Consider the following 15,848-nt stretch of genomic DNA (forward strand, 5'->3'; position numbering starts at 1 on the left):
CATTAGCATATCTAGTGTGCGGTTTACGTTGCAGCATGACATTAAGGGAATCTGTTCCTGTCTTACTGAATGCGCCTGAGATACACAAGCACGCCATACGCTGCACTTTATCTAAACCTGTCGGTTGCTGAAGTGCCGGCCACCAGACTACAACACCCTATAGCATTATAGGTCTAACCACTGCCGTGTATAACCAATGCACAATTTTTGGTTTTAATCCCCACTTTTTCCCTATTGCCTTTTTGCATGAGTACAACGCTACCGTGGCTTTTCTCGCCCTTTCTTCAATATTAAGCTTAAAGTTCAGCTTCCTGTCCAAAATAACGCCAAGGTATTTCGCACACGCACCAAAGGGAATTTCAATACCCCCTAAGGAAATAGGCCTAACCGTGGGAGTTTTGCGATCTTTGCAATACATGACTAATTCTGTCTTTGCAGGATTTACCCTAAGACCACCGCCACCGTGGTGCAATGGTTAGCATGCCCGCCTTGCATTCACAAGGTCATGGGTTCGATTCCTGCTTCGACCGAACACCAAAAAGTTTTTCAGCGGTGGATTATCCCACCTCAGTAATGCTGGTGACATTTCTGAGGGTTTCAAAGCTTCTCTAAGTGGTTTCACTGCAATGTGGAACGCCGTTCGGACTCGGCTATAAAAAGGAGGTCCCTTGTCATTGAGCTTAACATGGAATCGGGCAGCACTCAGTGATAAGAGAGAAGTTCACCAATGTGGTATCACAATGGACTGAATAGTCTAAGTGAGCTTGATAAATCGGGCTGCCACCTAACCTAACCTAACCTAACCTACCCTAAGACCATTGTCTTTCGCCCACTTCTCAGTCATCCGGAGTGCCCTCTGAATAATATCTCTGATTGTGGATGGAAATTTTCCCCTGACTGCCAGAGCCACATCATCTGCGTATGCCACCAATTTTATTCTTTCTTTTTCTAGGGTAACCAGAAGGTTATTTATAGCAACATTCCAAAGAAGAGGTGATAGAACTCCTCCTTGGGGAGTGCCTCTGTTCACATACCTTTGTATGTTTGCTTGTCCTAGTGTGGCTGAAATACGTCTCTTCATTAGCAGTTCGTCTAACAGCCTGAGTATACATGGATCAACATTCAGAGTTGTCAGTCCATTTAATATCGAGCTCGGATGGACATTATTTAACGCCCCTTCGATGTCTAGAAACGCCACGATTGTGTATTCTTTGACAGATAGTGAGCTTTCAATAAAGCTGACTAGTTCATGTAATGCGGTCTCAGTAGACCTGCCCTTCGAGTATGCATGCTGTCGTTTCGAGAACAAACTTGAATCCACGCTAGTTCTAAAATAAATATCTATTATCCTCTCCAGAGTCTTAAGTAGGAATGAGGATAAGCTGATTGGTCGGAAATCCTTCGCCCTCGAGTGAGAGGCTTTTCCCGCTTTAGGTATGAAACGACTTTTGCTTCCCTCCACTTTCCTGGGATATATGATAAGTTGATACATCCTTTATATATCGCCGACAACCAGGGGATAATTTTGTCAGTTACTGCTTATAACTCCGCCGGAGTAATTCCATCAGGTCCGGAGGATTTGAATGGTCCAAAGCTATTTAGCGCCCATCTTGTTCTAGTTTCCGATACAATTTCCTCGACAGGAAACGACCGCTGAGCAACTGTGGCACCGCCAGTACATGGTTCAACCGTCTGATTTCCAGGAAAATGTGTGTCCAATAGTACCTCCAGCGTCTCCTCACTGGACGTTGTCCAATTGCCCTCCGATGTTTTAATGAAACCTGGAGCGGAGTTGGTGGATGCTAGAACCTTCCGTAGTCTGGAAACCTCGGACGTATTCTCAATACTGCTGCAGTAATCATTCCAAGAGTTATGTTGAGCCTTTCTCAGTTCTCGCTTGTATCCCCTCAGATTCTTCATGTAAGCGTCCCAATACTCAGGGGCTCTGGTGGACTTTGCCTTGTTAAAGAGCTTCCTGCAGGATTTCCTCATATTACTTAATTCCGTAGACCACCATGGTGGTCGATTTTTCCCCCTTGGCTTCCCTCTAGGGCATGCAGTTTTCAGTGAGATGTTGAAGGCCTTAGTAATCCGCTCCACTGCGTGTTCGATATCTTGCACATTTCTCATATTTGTCTCTGTTATTTCCGGTATCATCATATTGAACGATTCCCTATACCTATTCCAGTCAGCTTTCCTAACATTTGGCGGAAATATGGTCTTGGTGATATGAACATCAAATTTGAAACTGATGTAGCGATGATCTGAGAAGCTGTGTTCACTTAAAACCTGCCACTCAGATATCATTTCATTCAGTTCTTGCAAGGCCAAGGTGATGTCCAAAACCTATTGCCTGTTTTTAGTGACAAATGTTGGGGCATCTCCCTTGTTGCAAACTACCAGATTAGTACGCAAAATAAACTCTATTAGAAACTCTCCCCTTGCATTAGTATTACTACTTCCCCATATACTATGATGTGCATTCGTATCGCATCCCATAATGAGTTTCGTCTTTGGTTTCAGTGACTCCTCCACTAAGGTCTTAACGGCACATGGAGGGATCTCCCTGTCATGTCCCATGTAGACCGAAGATACCCAATATTTGCATTTGGCTATTTCTAAACTGGCAACGACAGTGTCTGTATTGCACATTGAAGGAAGCAGAAACAAGTTGAGCTCGTTTTTAGCAATTATACAGGCTCGATTTACATCATTACCAGTATACTGCAATAGTTTGAACCCCGGAGTGCTTAATGCACATATTTTGTTTCTACACGCTCACAAAAAATCGCTTCTGTAACATATACTCCCAAACATATTTTGCTTCAAGCATATATATTTTTGGGTATTGCCCAAACATTTATATGTTTGATCTCTTCCAATATATAATATGTTTGAAAGCATATTGGTCTAAACAATATATGTTTGGGTAGTCTAAGTTCCAAAAATTTTGTATTTTTGCATCCAAATTCAATAATGTTGTCTTCCAAAACACAATATGTTATTATGTGAACATATAATGTTTGGAAGCATTTTGCACCCAAAAATATTATATGCTTAAAAAAAATTCTCCCAAACAATATTGTGCTCAAAATTTTATTTATTTATTTATATATTTACAATCATAATTGTAATTTACATAAATTGGCCGCTATGTGGCTTCAAATTACATAATGAAAATAAAATAAATAAATTATGAAAATAAACAGGTAATATAGATGCTAACAACATAGGTTTTCGACCTGAATGCTCAAAATTTTGTTTCTGCCTAATTGTATATTCCCCCACATCTTTCTCACTTCCACGAGATTTTTTAGTTCTTAGCACCTTTTTCTGTAATACAAACATTGTAGAAGAAATTATTCAATTTTATGATTTTTTTTATTTTAATTTTACCTTTTGCCGGACGGGGATTCGAACAGCGGGCCACACAGTTTGTAAGGATCAAAGAAGTAGCTGATCAATTGCCCAAGGAAAAATAAAATGTTAATTTTGTAATAACAAGCAACAACCACCAACTTAATTCAATATCGCTCCCTGTTAAATAGCGCTCCAAGCTACCAAACACATATATGTTTATAGGCTATTTCTAAATTAATATATGTTTGCATCCAAGCATATTATATTTACAAACATTTTATGTCCCAAACATAATATGTTCTAACATATTAACATATATGTCCCAAACATGTTATGCTAGTTTATGAACATTATATGCTTGCACTCAAAAATATTGTGTTTAAAAATTTGTGTTCCAAACATATAATGTTTATAGCCAAACATATGAAAAACAGTCTTTTTCAACCGTGTATAAACATATGGTTCTTGAATAAGAACAATATCTATGTCCCCTTTCATCAGGAGAACTTTTAAGGCAGCACATGCAGCCTTACAATGATGAAAATTTATCTGGAGGATCCGGAGGACCATCGAGATTTTCAACAACCGTCACATCAGCCGCTTCAATCGAGTCGTCAAGAATGTCCTCTTCAGAGATCTCGGTGACTCTCGCAATAACCATAGGTTCAACTTTGGTGAGTTCTGAGGCAATAGAAACCTTTTCTCGCATACGGTGTCTATCCATGTCTTCAACTTTGGTATCTCCCTCGACTTCGCAAGAGGATCCGCTTACTTCTGATTCAGACAGAGGCTTGTCCATTTCTGAATCCTTTAGCTGATCGTTTTTATATACCTTCATTTGGATATAATGAAAGCCATACATGCTAGCAAACAATTGTTCACACCAAAATAAATTTATGTGCTGGTTGTAAAATTACTGTTTAGAATTTAAATATAATGTGCTTTTGAATGGTTATCGTTAACCTTAGAATTCGATGGAAAAATATTTATATATATACTCGACTTCACGTTCTTCTTTTGTAAGAGTTTTTGAATTTCTTCGAAAATTTCAAACTTGTATACAAAAACCTTTTTTTGTTACAAAATTTTTATTTTTGCAACAAAAAAATAATATATGATTTGAACTCCGTCCATTTCGCTTATATCAAGCACTGTTCATTTTTGACTTTAAGTCTTTTATAAGACACACTTTACAGTTGCGTAGTTTGATTTTGATATAATAGTATGTAATGTTGAACACCTTTTCGGGATATTCCAAACGTATCTGGAATATATTTTATGTAAAAAAAAAATAAAAAAAAATTGGTGTCAGTCGAAGCAGGGATCGAACCCAGGACCCTTGGTCCTTGGCATGCAAGGAGGACGTACCACTGCTCCACGTCGCCAACAAATGTATGTTTAACAATGTTATGTTTGCATCGGCTCGTGGGCGCCGCAAGCTATGCTATATAAAAATATAAATATAACTTAAAACGATAATTATCTCTTGATGACCATAACAGCTACGTAGCCCAGTGGATAGTGTGCTGGCTTACAAACTGTGTGGTCCGCTGTTCGAATCCCCGTCCGGCAAAAGGAAAAAATTTAAAAAAATATATAAAATTTAATAATTCCTTCTACAATGTTTGTATTACAGAAAAAGGTGCTAAGAACTAAAAAAACTAGTGGAAATGAAAAAAATGTGAGGGAATATACAATTAGGAAGAAAAAAAAATTTTGAGCACAATCTTCTTTGGGAGAAAATTCGTCTAAGCATATATTTTTGGATTCAAAATGTTTCCAAACATATTATATGTTCACATAATAACGTATAGTTTTTCGGAAGACAACATTATTGAAATTGGATGGAAAGATACATAATGTTTGGAACTTAGACTACCCAAACATATTATATTGTTTAGACCAATATGCTTTCAAACATATTATATATTGGAAGAAATCAAATATATAAATGTTTGGGCAATACCCAAAAATTTATATGCTTGAAGCAAAATGTGTTTGGGAGTATACGTTACAGAAGCGATTTTTTTTTGGGGTGTAGAAGACGCATTTTCCAGATGTAAAGTTTTTTTCCTTGTTCAAAGTCGATAAGTCGATAAACATTTCAATCAAGTCGTTTTGTCCTTAGAGTTAAATGATTCGACGTAAAATTGCGTATCCTAACATGAAAGAAAAAGTTGTTTCTCAAGGTCAATTTGGCTTAAATTCTTCTGAAAAACTCTTCACAGTTAAAAAAATCGTCTTTAAATTCGTTGATTTTTTGCATCTAAAAAAAGGATTTAAAAATTGGCGATGGCTTTTATAACTTTATTTTAAAGACGTTTTTGCTTGAAACATAGCACAATTTCCACTTGAAATCGAGTCTGAATATGAAAATTTAATTTATCTTTAAAATGTTTTTAATGGATTTTGATAGCACATGTTGGGGTCAATAGCCAACGTTCCAGAGGGTGGTCACCAAAATCTCCAGATTCGGACACCCTCGCTTGTTTACCTTTATATTTTTGTCGGTAGTCAAGACGTCCCGTCTTTGGATACAATTTAATTATTCTTTCCCGATGGGGAATTTAAATTTATTTTCACACGCTGATGTTTTTGGAGTGATAATAACACGCTAGTTGGAGTCACTTGCCTCTGGGGCAAAACAAATATATATTTCTTTCGATCAAACACTTTTCCCAAAGGGATAACCAATACAAAATTTCCCAAGGAGTAAGTTCACTGTTTGTTTACAAAATAAATACACTAGAAGACACTTTCTTTTTACACAAATAATTCAGTATTTATTTTACAGTATTTTTTTTGCAATATAAATATTTGTATAATGTTTAGAATTCTTTTATTTCACTTCTAATTACTTCTTTACTTTCTCACTTCAAATTACAATATGGCGCTTTTGTTAATTTCTTTTTCTTATTAGAAAACCAATGTCAAACAAAACAAATTTGACGCCGACCACAACCGAGGTCAGTGACGGACATGCGAGTGTCAATTAGTCCACGCTGTATTACATGCGTAAATGATGACAATACAGCGATTTCTCGCATGAACATCCCGCCCCCCTTGCGACCACCTCGCAATTAATTAACTTAAAAAATATTGAAAATCAAAAATAATTTAATTCGGTGTATCTTAGGTGCTACGCTACATAAATTCAGGAATCAGCATGTCTGTTGTACACCTCTGGAGGTAGTTAAGTTTAAGTTTTACCCAGGGGCAATTGATATGTATTCTATCCATAAACATCAAAATCTGCGGGGGTTGTTCAATGGACACTCGAAGTCATCTTTGAAATTCGCTTCTGCAAGAGAAAGCTCCAATAGTGAGGAAGAAAAAGATTTTGTCAAAAGAGCAAGAGTAAGTGAGACAACATTAGCTGAGCTGGAACCAAGATATTATTGAGAGCGAGGAAGTAAGACAAGTTTATGGATAGGTCGAGAAATAACGCCAGCTTGTGTTCGTAAATCCACAACACGAACACGATCATCACGACCCTGGTATAGCTTTATGACTCGCCCCAAGCGCCAATCATTTGGGGCTAAGGATTCATTACGCAGCACAACTAGATCATTGATTTGAAGGTCTTCTTGAGAATTTTTCCATTTTGTACGCTTACGAAGCTCCTTCAAATATTCTGCCTTCCATCTTCGGCAGAATTCCTGCTGAATCAACTTCAAACGTCGCCAACGATTTAACAGTGACGTCTTATTGTCTATTTCCTCTGGCTCCGCTGGAGATAGAAGTGATCCACCTATGAGGAAGTGTGCAGGAGAAAGTGCACCAAAATCGTCAATATTATTTGATATGGGTGTTAATGGCCTGGAATTGAGGCAAGATTCAATGGTAGCCAAAACGGTAGCGAATTCTTCAAAAGTATGTCTAATTTGCCCAGACATCTTTTTTAAATGATTTTTGCAACTTTTTACTCCCGCCTCCCAAAGCCCACCCATGTGTGGCGATGAGGCAGGAATAAAATGCCATTGGAGCTGTTGATGACCATATCGAGTGACAGATTCATCCTTCAATTCAGAGACAGTCCGAGCAAAGTTTCTTCTGAGTTCTCTATCCGCTCCAACAAAGTTTTTCCCGTTATCCGAGTAAATGTGACGAGGACAACCCCTTCGAGACACAAAACGAGCCAAAGCCGCCAAGAAAGCTGGAGTGGAAAGGTCGCTGACTGGCTCCAAATGTATAGCCTTAGTCACGAAACATACAAATAAACAAATATATCCCTTTGAAATACGACAACCACGTCCATTGAAAGTTTTAATTTCAAACGGGCCAGCAAAATCTACACCAGAAGTAGAGAAAGGTCGACTGAATGTTGTTCTTTCTTGAGGAAGAGCTGCCATAATTTGACTTTGCCGTTTCTGTTGAGCAATAACACATTCTTTGCAGCGACGATAATGTGCTTTCACGAGATTCTTGCCCTTTATAATCCAACATTCAAGTCTCGTAGTAGCAAGTGTCAATTGAACACCACCATGGTTCGTTAGCTTATGTACCAATGCAACATAAAGCTTTGCGAAGTGACTTTTATAAGCCAATATGACCGGGTGCCTCTCGTGGTAAGATAAGGCGGTTGTGGAACCCAAGCGTCCATTTGCTCGAATGAGCTGGTCCTTATCCAGAAAAGGAGTAAGAGAAAGAAGAGAACTACCAGACGGCAAATTTTGTTTCCTCATGAGACAATCGTATTCTGAAGAGAAATAAATTCTCTGAGACAGTGACATCAAACGAAGACGAGTGAATCTAAGTTCCTTTGCAGAGAGTCGAACGCTTTCAAACTTGTATTTCGTTTTATGAGAAAGGTGTGTACGTCGGAAGAAGCGAAACATATATGATATTACATGGATAGCCCTCGAGAGGCAAGATAATCTTTCCAATATATCTTCTTCTATAGTCGATCTAGCAACATGAGCCTTTATAGGTTTAGATTCAACTGTTGTGTCCGGGATCGAAATATCCGAAGGCCATTCATTTTCTTTCTCTTTGAGCCAAATTGGTCCATGCCACCATAAACTACAATCCTTTAATTCTAAAGGAGTTCGGCCCCGGGTTGCTAGATCCGACGGATTATCAGCCGTTGGCACATGTCGCCAGTTATTACCAACTTTTTCTTGAATAATAGCAACCCTGTTTGCTACGAACGTTGTCCATGTATGAGGAAGTTTTCTTAACCAACATAGAACAATTGTTGAGTCAGACCATGCAAATAAATTAGTTTTTGGAATTTTCATTTGAGGCAGAATAGAATCAACCAATTCAGACAACAGTAGAGCTCCACATAGCTCTAGTCGAGGCAAAGACATCTTTTTCAGGGGAGCAACCCTGGATTTGGAAACCAGTAAATTTGTGTAAATTTGATTATTAATTTCTATTTTCAAATATAAAGTTGCTGCATATGCTAACTCCGACGAGTCACAAAATCGATGCACTTGTACACTGCACTCAGGAGAATATTTTACCCAACGGGGTATACAAATATCATCAATTCCTTTTGAATCAGAGACAAAATTTTTCCAACTAATAAGAGTAAGTGGCTTTAAGGGATCGTCCCAGCCTATATCATCGAGCCAAAGTTTTTGCATTAAAATTTTTGCCCTTACAACAATTGGAGACAGCCATCCCAAAGGGTCAAAAATTTTGGCAATAATCGACAAAACTTGTCTTTTTGTGTAAGAATTTCTTTCTTCTATTTTATCCATCACAAAATAGAAACAATCTGAGGAAGCGTTCCACCTAATACCAAGTGTTTTCGCAGAACTCTTATCATCAAACTCTAAAAAGTCCTCTCTCAATAGATGCTCACGAGGAATTCCATCTAATATATTTTTAGAGTTGGATGTCCATTTACGTAATTCAAAACCGGCTGAATTCAAAATTCCAATTAATTCATCTCTCGCTTTCAGACCTTCATCAACGGTATGAACACCAACCAACGCGTCATCAACGTACATATTCTCACGCAGTATTTTTGAGCCAAGTGGAAAATTATTTTCTTCATCTTCCGCCAATTTCAAAAGCGTCCTAAGAGCCAAATAAGGAGCGCAATTTATGCCAAAGGTTACCGTTTTCAATTGGTAATCGGTAATTTCCTCGTTTGGGGAAGATCTAAATAAAATACGCTGATATGAGGCATGATTTGAATTGACCCAAATTTGTCTCTACATTTTGCTAATGTCAGCATTAAAAACAAATCGGTATAGACGCCAATTCAAAACTAGTGAGACCAAATCTTTTTGCAGTGTAGGGCCAACATATAACATGTCGTTTAAACTTTTGCCATTAGATGACGCACATGAGGCATTAAAAACAATTCTCAACTTTGTTGTAGTTCTATCAGGTTTGAATATCCCGTGATGAGGCAAATAAAAATAAGTTCCATTGCTCGATAATGGCCGATCAACTTTTTCCATATGTCCTAGAGACAAATATTCTAAAATGACTTTGTCATATTCCGATTTATGTTCAGGCCTACGAGTCAAAGAAGCCTCATTTCTTAAAAATTGGGACAACGCAATATATCGACTTGAGTCAGAAGCAAGTGTAAATGGTAAATCCGACCGAAAGGGCAAGTTTACAGTATATCTCCCATCAGGACCTCTAACAGTAGTCGATCGAAAAATTTCTTCACATTTTTTATCCTCAAATGAAAGTTTACATTTTTTGGGAACTTCTTCTATTGTCCAAAATTTGGCAAGTTGATCTTGTAATGATACTCTAGTACAGTGAGAAACACGAATCATTCTTCTTTGTGTTGAATTCTCAGTTGGGCCGGTCAATATCCAACCAAAAACTGTTTCTTGGGCTATCAGAGAACCAAGAATGCCTTTTTGTACTCCATTGAGCAAGATAATTGGATAAATATTTCCTCCGAGTAAGATATCTACGGGACCACTTTCATAAAATGTAGGATCTGCCAAATCCATCTTTGGGATTTTCTCTATACAACTATTCTCAATAGAATGTGTGGGAATATTGCCTGTTATATCAGGCACAACTAACGCTTCTAATTCCAATGAGAAAGTTTCATTTTTTCTTGATCCAATTTTCAAGAAAGCAATTTTGGAACATTTGGTTAAAAATTCTCCACCTAAGCCAGATATATCAGCAGAGACAGAATTTGTAGGTAATTTCAAAGTCTTTTGAAGACGTGAGGAAATAAATGTATCGTCCGAACATGGATCAATTAAAGCCCTAGCTTTATACGCAACACCATTTTTCAAAATATTTATCAAAGCAGTGGCTAACATTGTTCTATTTGAGACAGAAGTATGAAAAGCACGAGCATTTGAGGAAGTCGAGGGTTCGTCGTCTTGTACGCCATTATTTGTTGTTGAAGATGGAGGAAGATTTCTGTTTTCATTCGTATTCGAAACATTGTTTTGAGGCGATTTATTTTTATGCATTAAAATATGGTGTTTCAAATTACACTTTGAACAAGCAGACGACCTACAGTCCACTGCTCTATGACCCTGAGCCAAACAATTAATGCATCTATTTTCTTTTCGGACAACATTTAATCTATTTCGAAATTCCATATTGAGAAACTTTGGGCAAGATTTTAATGAATGAGTCCCTTTACACAAACTGCATTTACTCTCATTCACTTTTGTATGATGGACTTTAAATTTTTTCGAGTTATCATATTGATTGAATTTCGGACGAGAATTCTGAGAAAGTTGTGAACCAATAGAGCCAGTTATATCCGAAACGCTTTCCAACGCTTGAAATCTTTCAGTCAGAAATTTATTCAAATCCTCCCACCGAGGCATTTCTGTTTTATTTACTAATGATTGTTCCCACAGAGAAAGCGTTAGTTTAGGCATTTTAGTTGAACATTGATATACAAATATTGGATCCCAAGATTTCACATCAATTTTATACAATTCCAAAACCGAAATACAATTTGTGACATCACGTTGAAGTCTCTTAAGGCCATTTGCAGATTCTTGTCCACAGGGAGTCAAATTAAAAAGATTTCTCAATTGAGAGTTAATTAGAATCCTTTTATTTTCATATTGATTCTTTAGATTATCCCACGCAATTGAAAAGCCCTCAGCTGTTAGCGGGATATGACGATTAATTTCCCTTGCTTCTCCACTTGTCTTTTGAAAAAGATGGTATAATTTCTCAACAGCACTAAGTTTTTTATTATTGATGTATATGGCCGTGAACAAATCACGAAAACTCGGCCATGATACGTAGTCCCCGTGAAAAATTTCCGTATCGCACGGAGGGACAGCTATTGAAGAAGACGAAGGCTTAGGAGAAATCGGATTAGCTTTAACTTTTTCTTTCCATTCTCCCAATGTACTAACACATTTTATATAGCTTTCATGAGCTAATTTCCTTTTCATTTTTATCGCTTCTCTATTCTTTTTATAACACTCAGTGTCTGAAACGCAATTCTTGTGTGCCTGTTTCCATGCTGCCCACAACAGACGAACTTCCTCTTCATCTGCTTCAATTGCAGATAAATTATATCTTGAGGAGTCGGTTCCAGAAAGATTTTCTTCGAAAGACACAATCTCCTCACACTGAGCCACAAGGTCTTCAAAGGTCGACATTTTCACAGAGAAAATAATTTGATTCACAACTACAAACTTTCTTTTTAGAGGCAGTGAAACAATGAAATGAGAAAGTTATTTAGGTTTGCCCAAGAAGCAAAATAATATATGGCCGATTATATCAATTCTGTATATCGAATTCCCAAATTCTCCAATTTTTTTTTTGTTTCAAAATCTCCAGAAAATTACAATTTGTTTCAAGAAACAACCCAAATGAGACAATTATGTAGTAAGAGCCAAATAAATTTCAAAATTTTCCCAAATGAAAATTTTTCCAATATAAATTGTTCCAATCAACAATACAATATATTGATCTCCAAATTTTATCATTTATTGTTATTAACGCCAAGAAAAAGTATTCAGCAAATTTTATATTATGAGCAAGATTTACAAATCAAACGGAAAAATCTCCAATATTTCCTTTTTGCAATTCAAATATTTCGCAAAATTTTATATGCTCATTAAATTCCAATATTAAATTTCAAATATTTCAATTTCTCCCACGAGAAAATTAAAAATCCACAAAATCCAAAGTTTTGTTCAAATGAAAAAATTCTTTAGAGGAAGCCAAAACTTAAAAAATTTTTCAAAAAATTCCAATATCCCAACGGATGAGTACTGATTCACAATGTTCTCCAATTAATTTTTGTGAGTCAATAATTTTTGGTTGATCCAATTATAACAATTACGAGCCAATATTGTCCAATATATAAGTGAAAGAATCCAGTAATTCTTCAACAAATTATTTCTCACAAATTTCTCTCAGTGTAGATACATGTAATGCGATCAATTCAAAGTATACAATTTTAAATCCAAAAATTTCCAAATAAATTTTTCTTCTCTTCTGGCCCACTGTATCAACCATGTACTGTCATTTGTCCAAGTACAAACAATTTTTCAAAACAAAGTCTTTTCCAATAAGACTGTCACAGTGTATGATTTTCCAAGATACTAATATTAAGTAACTGCCTCTTAGAGCAAATATTCGGAGTCACAAAAATCCATAGACACAAACAAGGATTCCTTCGAATGTTACTTTTACATTATTTGTGAGCCAGATTTACCAAGAGGAAGATTATTTCTTAGATTTCATAATTTTCATATACCATTATTTTTTTTACCTTGCGCCACTGTGCAAGTGTATTAGACAATGTATTGTTTTTCAATAACGTATGTGCCCTTTGTTATGATGTATGTATTTGCTATTTTCTCCAAAAAGCAAAACATAAATAATCGTATCCAAATATACGAATCCAAGTGTGTAGCGCACAAGCGATGTGCGAAATCAACGAGGGGTGAGGTAGACAATGAGAAAGAACAGCGCACAAGCAGAGCAATGTTTTCAAACTCCACATCAAATTGAGACAACAAAATTTCTAATGATCGATGTAAGCATGGGTAACAAGTGAAGAGATGGGGGTTGTTGCCAAATTTCAATGCATCAAGGGAAAATGCAAAAATGTAAACAAGCAATTTGCCGGTTCAATACAACACCAACAACAGAGAAAGGGAACGCAAAGCAGACAAGAAGAATGCAAAGGTAACGGTATCACTTTGATAAAGGCTTGGCCTTGAAAATTTTTGGACGAGTTATGTAACAAATAACTTTCAAAATTGTCCACAATTTTTGAGGAAGATTTACGCAGCCGAGCCAGCATGTATGTCCACCACAATATAATATTTTGAATGTAATATTGTGTACATACCTTTTGTCCAAATGTTTTCTTGTTGTTGAATTTACCACTGGTTCTGCTGATGTCCAAATTTTGTTTAAATTGACAGCTTCTGAAGGACCATATAATATTATTCCTTTTTTGATGATTTTACCGGTTTTCGAAGGACCATATGTTGGGGTCAATAGCCAACGTTCCAGAGGGTGGTCACCAAAATCTCCAGATTCGGACACCCTCGCTTGTTTACCTTTATATTTTTGTCGGTAGTCAAGACGTCCCGTCTTTGGATACAATTTAATTATTCTTTCCCGATGGGGAATTTAAATTTATTTTCACACGCTGATCTTTTTGGAGTGATAATAACACGCTAGTTGGAGTCACTTGCCTCTGGGGCAAAACAAATATATATTTCTTTCGATCAAACACTTTTCCCAAAGGGATAACCAATACAAAATTTCCCAAGGAGTAAGTTCACTGTTTGTTTACAAAATAAATACACTAGAAGACACTTTCTTTTTACACAAATAATTCAGTATTTATTTTACAGTATTTTTTTGCAATATAAATATTTGTATAATGTTTAGAATTCTTTTATTTCACTTCTAATTACTTCTTTACTTTCTCACTTCAAATTACAATATGGCGCTTTTGTTAATTTCTTTTTCTTATTAGAAAACCAATGTCAAACAAAACAAATTTGACGCCGACCACAACCGAGGTCAGTGACGGACATGCGAGTGTCAATTAGTCCACGCTGTATTACATGCGTAAATGATGACAATACAGCGATTTCTCGCATGAACAGCACATAAAGAAAAACGCTTCAAAATATTTCCTGTTTCCTTGTTTTATGTACGAAAAACTCATATTAAAAAGAGAATTTTGTCTTGAACGTGTCCTTATTTCAATTCTCCGCTTCTTTCGCACGAAATCAACACCAAAATTATTAGTGTAAAGGCAAAATCTTGGTTTTGCCGGTTCATGCTTTTTTCAGTGTAGTTTGATTTTAAGGTGTAAATGCTTTTACGAGGCGGATATGTGCTTTAGTTCGCTAAACCAAATACACTTCAATACAAAGTTACTTTAAATTACGAATATATATATTTATCGAAATTCTACTCACATACAGGAACTCATCTGTATTGACATTTATTTGAAATGTAGATCATAACCCGATTATATAAACCAATTTATTATCCAACTTACTCTACCTCGCCTATTAGCACATCTTTATATTGTACATACGGCTATGTCGAACAGTTAGTTTATTTAAACATCTAGCCATCCAATTGATATTGCCAAAGTCAATGTTTCCAATTTCGTTTTCTTTATAAGCAAATAATTAGAGACAATTATTCATCATTTTTATAAGAAAGAGAATTTCCCTTTATAAAATTTCGTTCTGGAGGAAAGCATCGTTTCAATGGGTGCAGAAGGTACAATATCCAGTTGATAACACAGTTCTTACATTGTGGGTTAATCAAACGTTGTAAAAACTCGGTCATTTGAGAACAGATAGAGGTAATACTGAAATGTGGTACCACAATGGACTGAATATTCTAAATAAGTGAGCCTGAAACTTAATCGAGCTGCCACTTTAACCTAATACTGAAACCTAATCTAATACTGAAATTTTGGAAAAATGCCCAGCAAAAAATTTGGAAGTTCTTCCAAAGGCACGACTTTAAAAGCACTTCCAGAAGATGCACATCCAATGATGTTCTTTATTTTAACTACCCAGGAGTTCTTTTAATTCAATTTTTTATAACTTGGTTTTTTCATACTTTGAATGGGTAATTTTAAATTTTTTTGTTTCAAATATGTTAAAAACAGATTAAGAATTCATAAAATGGTACAAATCATTTCAATTTTGTCGAAAAAATTGCTAAATCCAATCTGAAAAAGTTGTGAAATTTTGAAAATATTTGAGGCCAAACGTTTCCAACAAGCGTTAGAATCCATTAAAAATTATAAAAAATTATAAAAATTATTTATTTGACAAAATATCAAAGAATTTTTTATTTACATCCAAAACATTGAATTCGCATCACACCTAAAGAAGTGAGGCAAATTCAGTGCAACGGCTGTTGAAAGGGAGGACTTCCGTCCTATGACAAGCCCATGCTAAATTCATCGCTTCTGCGTCAATTTTGCACAACTTCCGGATCCAAAAAGAACACTTTCATTACTTTTTTGGCAACGCTTTTTTTGCTGGGTAGAGCTGTGGTCCAAATTGTTAGCT

At 36.2% G+C, this 15,848-nt stretch overlaps 1 protein-coding gene across 1 annotated transcript; it reads right to left on the reverse strand.

Moving 5' to 3' along the window:
• Positions 1-6,755: 6,755 nt before the first annotated feature.
• Positions 6,756-11,933, reverse strand: LOC142225007 (uncharacterized). The gene is made up of 2 exons (XM_075294784.1): positions 9,532-11,933; positions 6,756-9,474 (listed from the first exon to the last, which is right to left on the reverse strand). The coding sequence occupies exons 1-2, from the start codon at positions 11,931-11,933 to the stop codon at positions 6,756-6,758; spliced, it is 5,121 nt and encodes a 1,706-aa protein (XP_075150899.1).
• Between the last annotated feature and the right edge of the window lie 3,915 nt (positions 11,934-15,848).

Source organism: Haematobia irritans, chromosome 2 (genome assembly GCF_050003625.1).
Source record: "Haematobia irritans isolate KBUSLIRL chromosome 2, ASM5000362v1, whole genome shotgun sequence".
NCBI classification, from domain to species: Eukaryota; Metazoa; Arthropoda; class Insecta; order Diptera; family Muscidae; genus Haematobia; species Haematobia irritans.

Coding starts and splice junctions, on each gene's coding strand:
- LOC142225007 (XM_075294784.1), bottom strand. CDS start 11,933: ATGTCGACCTTTGAAGACCTTGTGGCTCAGTGTGAGGAGATTGTGTCT. Junction 9,475..9,531: donor AATGCTGACATTAGCAAAAT/GTAGAGACAAAT, acceptor TATTTTATTTAG/ATCTTCCCCAAACGAGGAAA.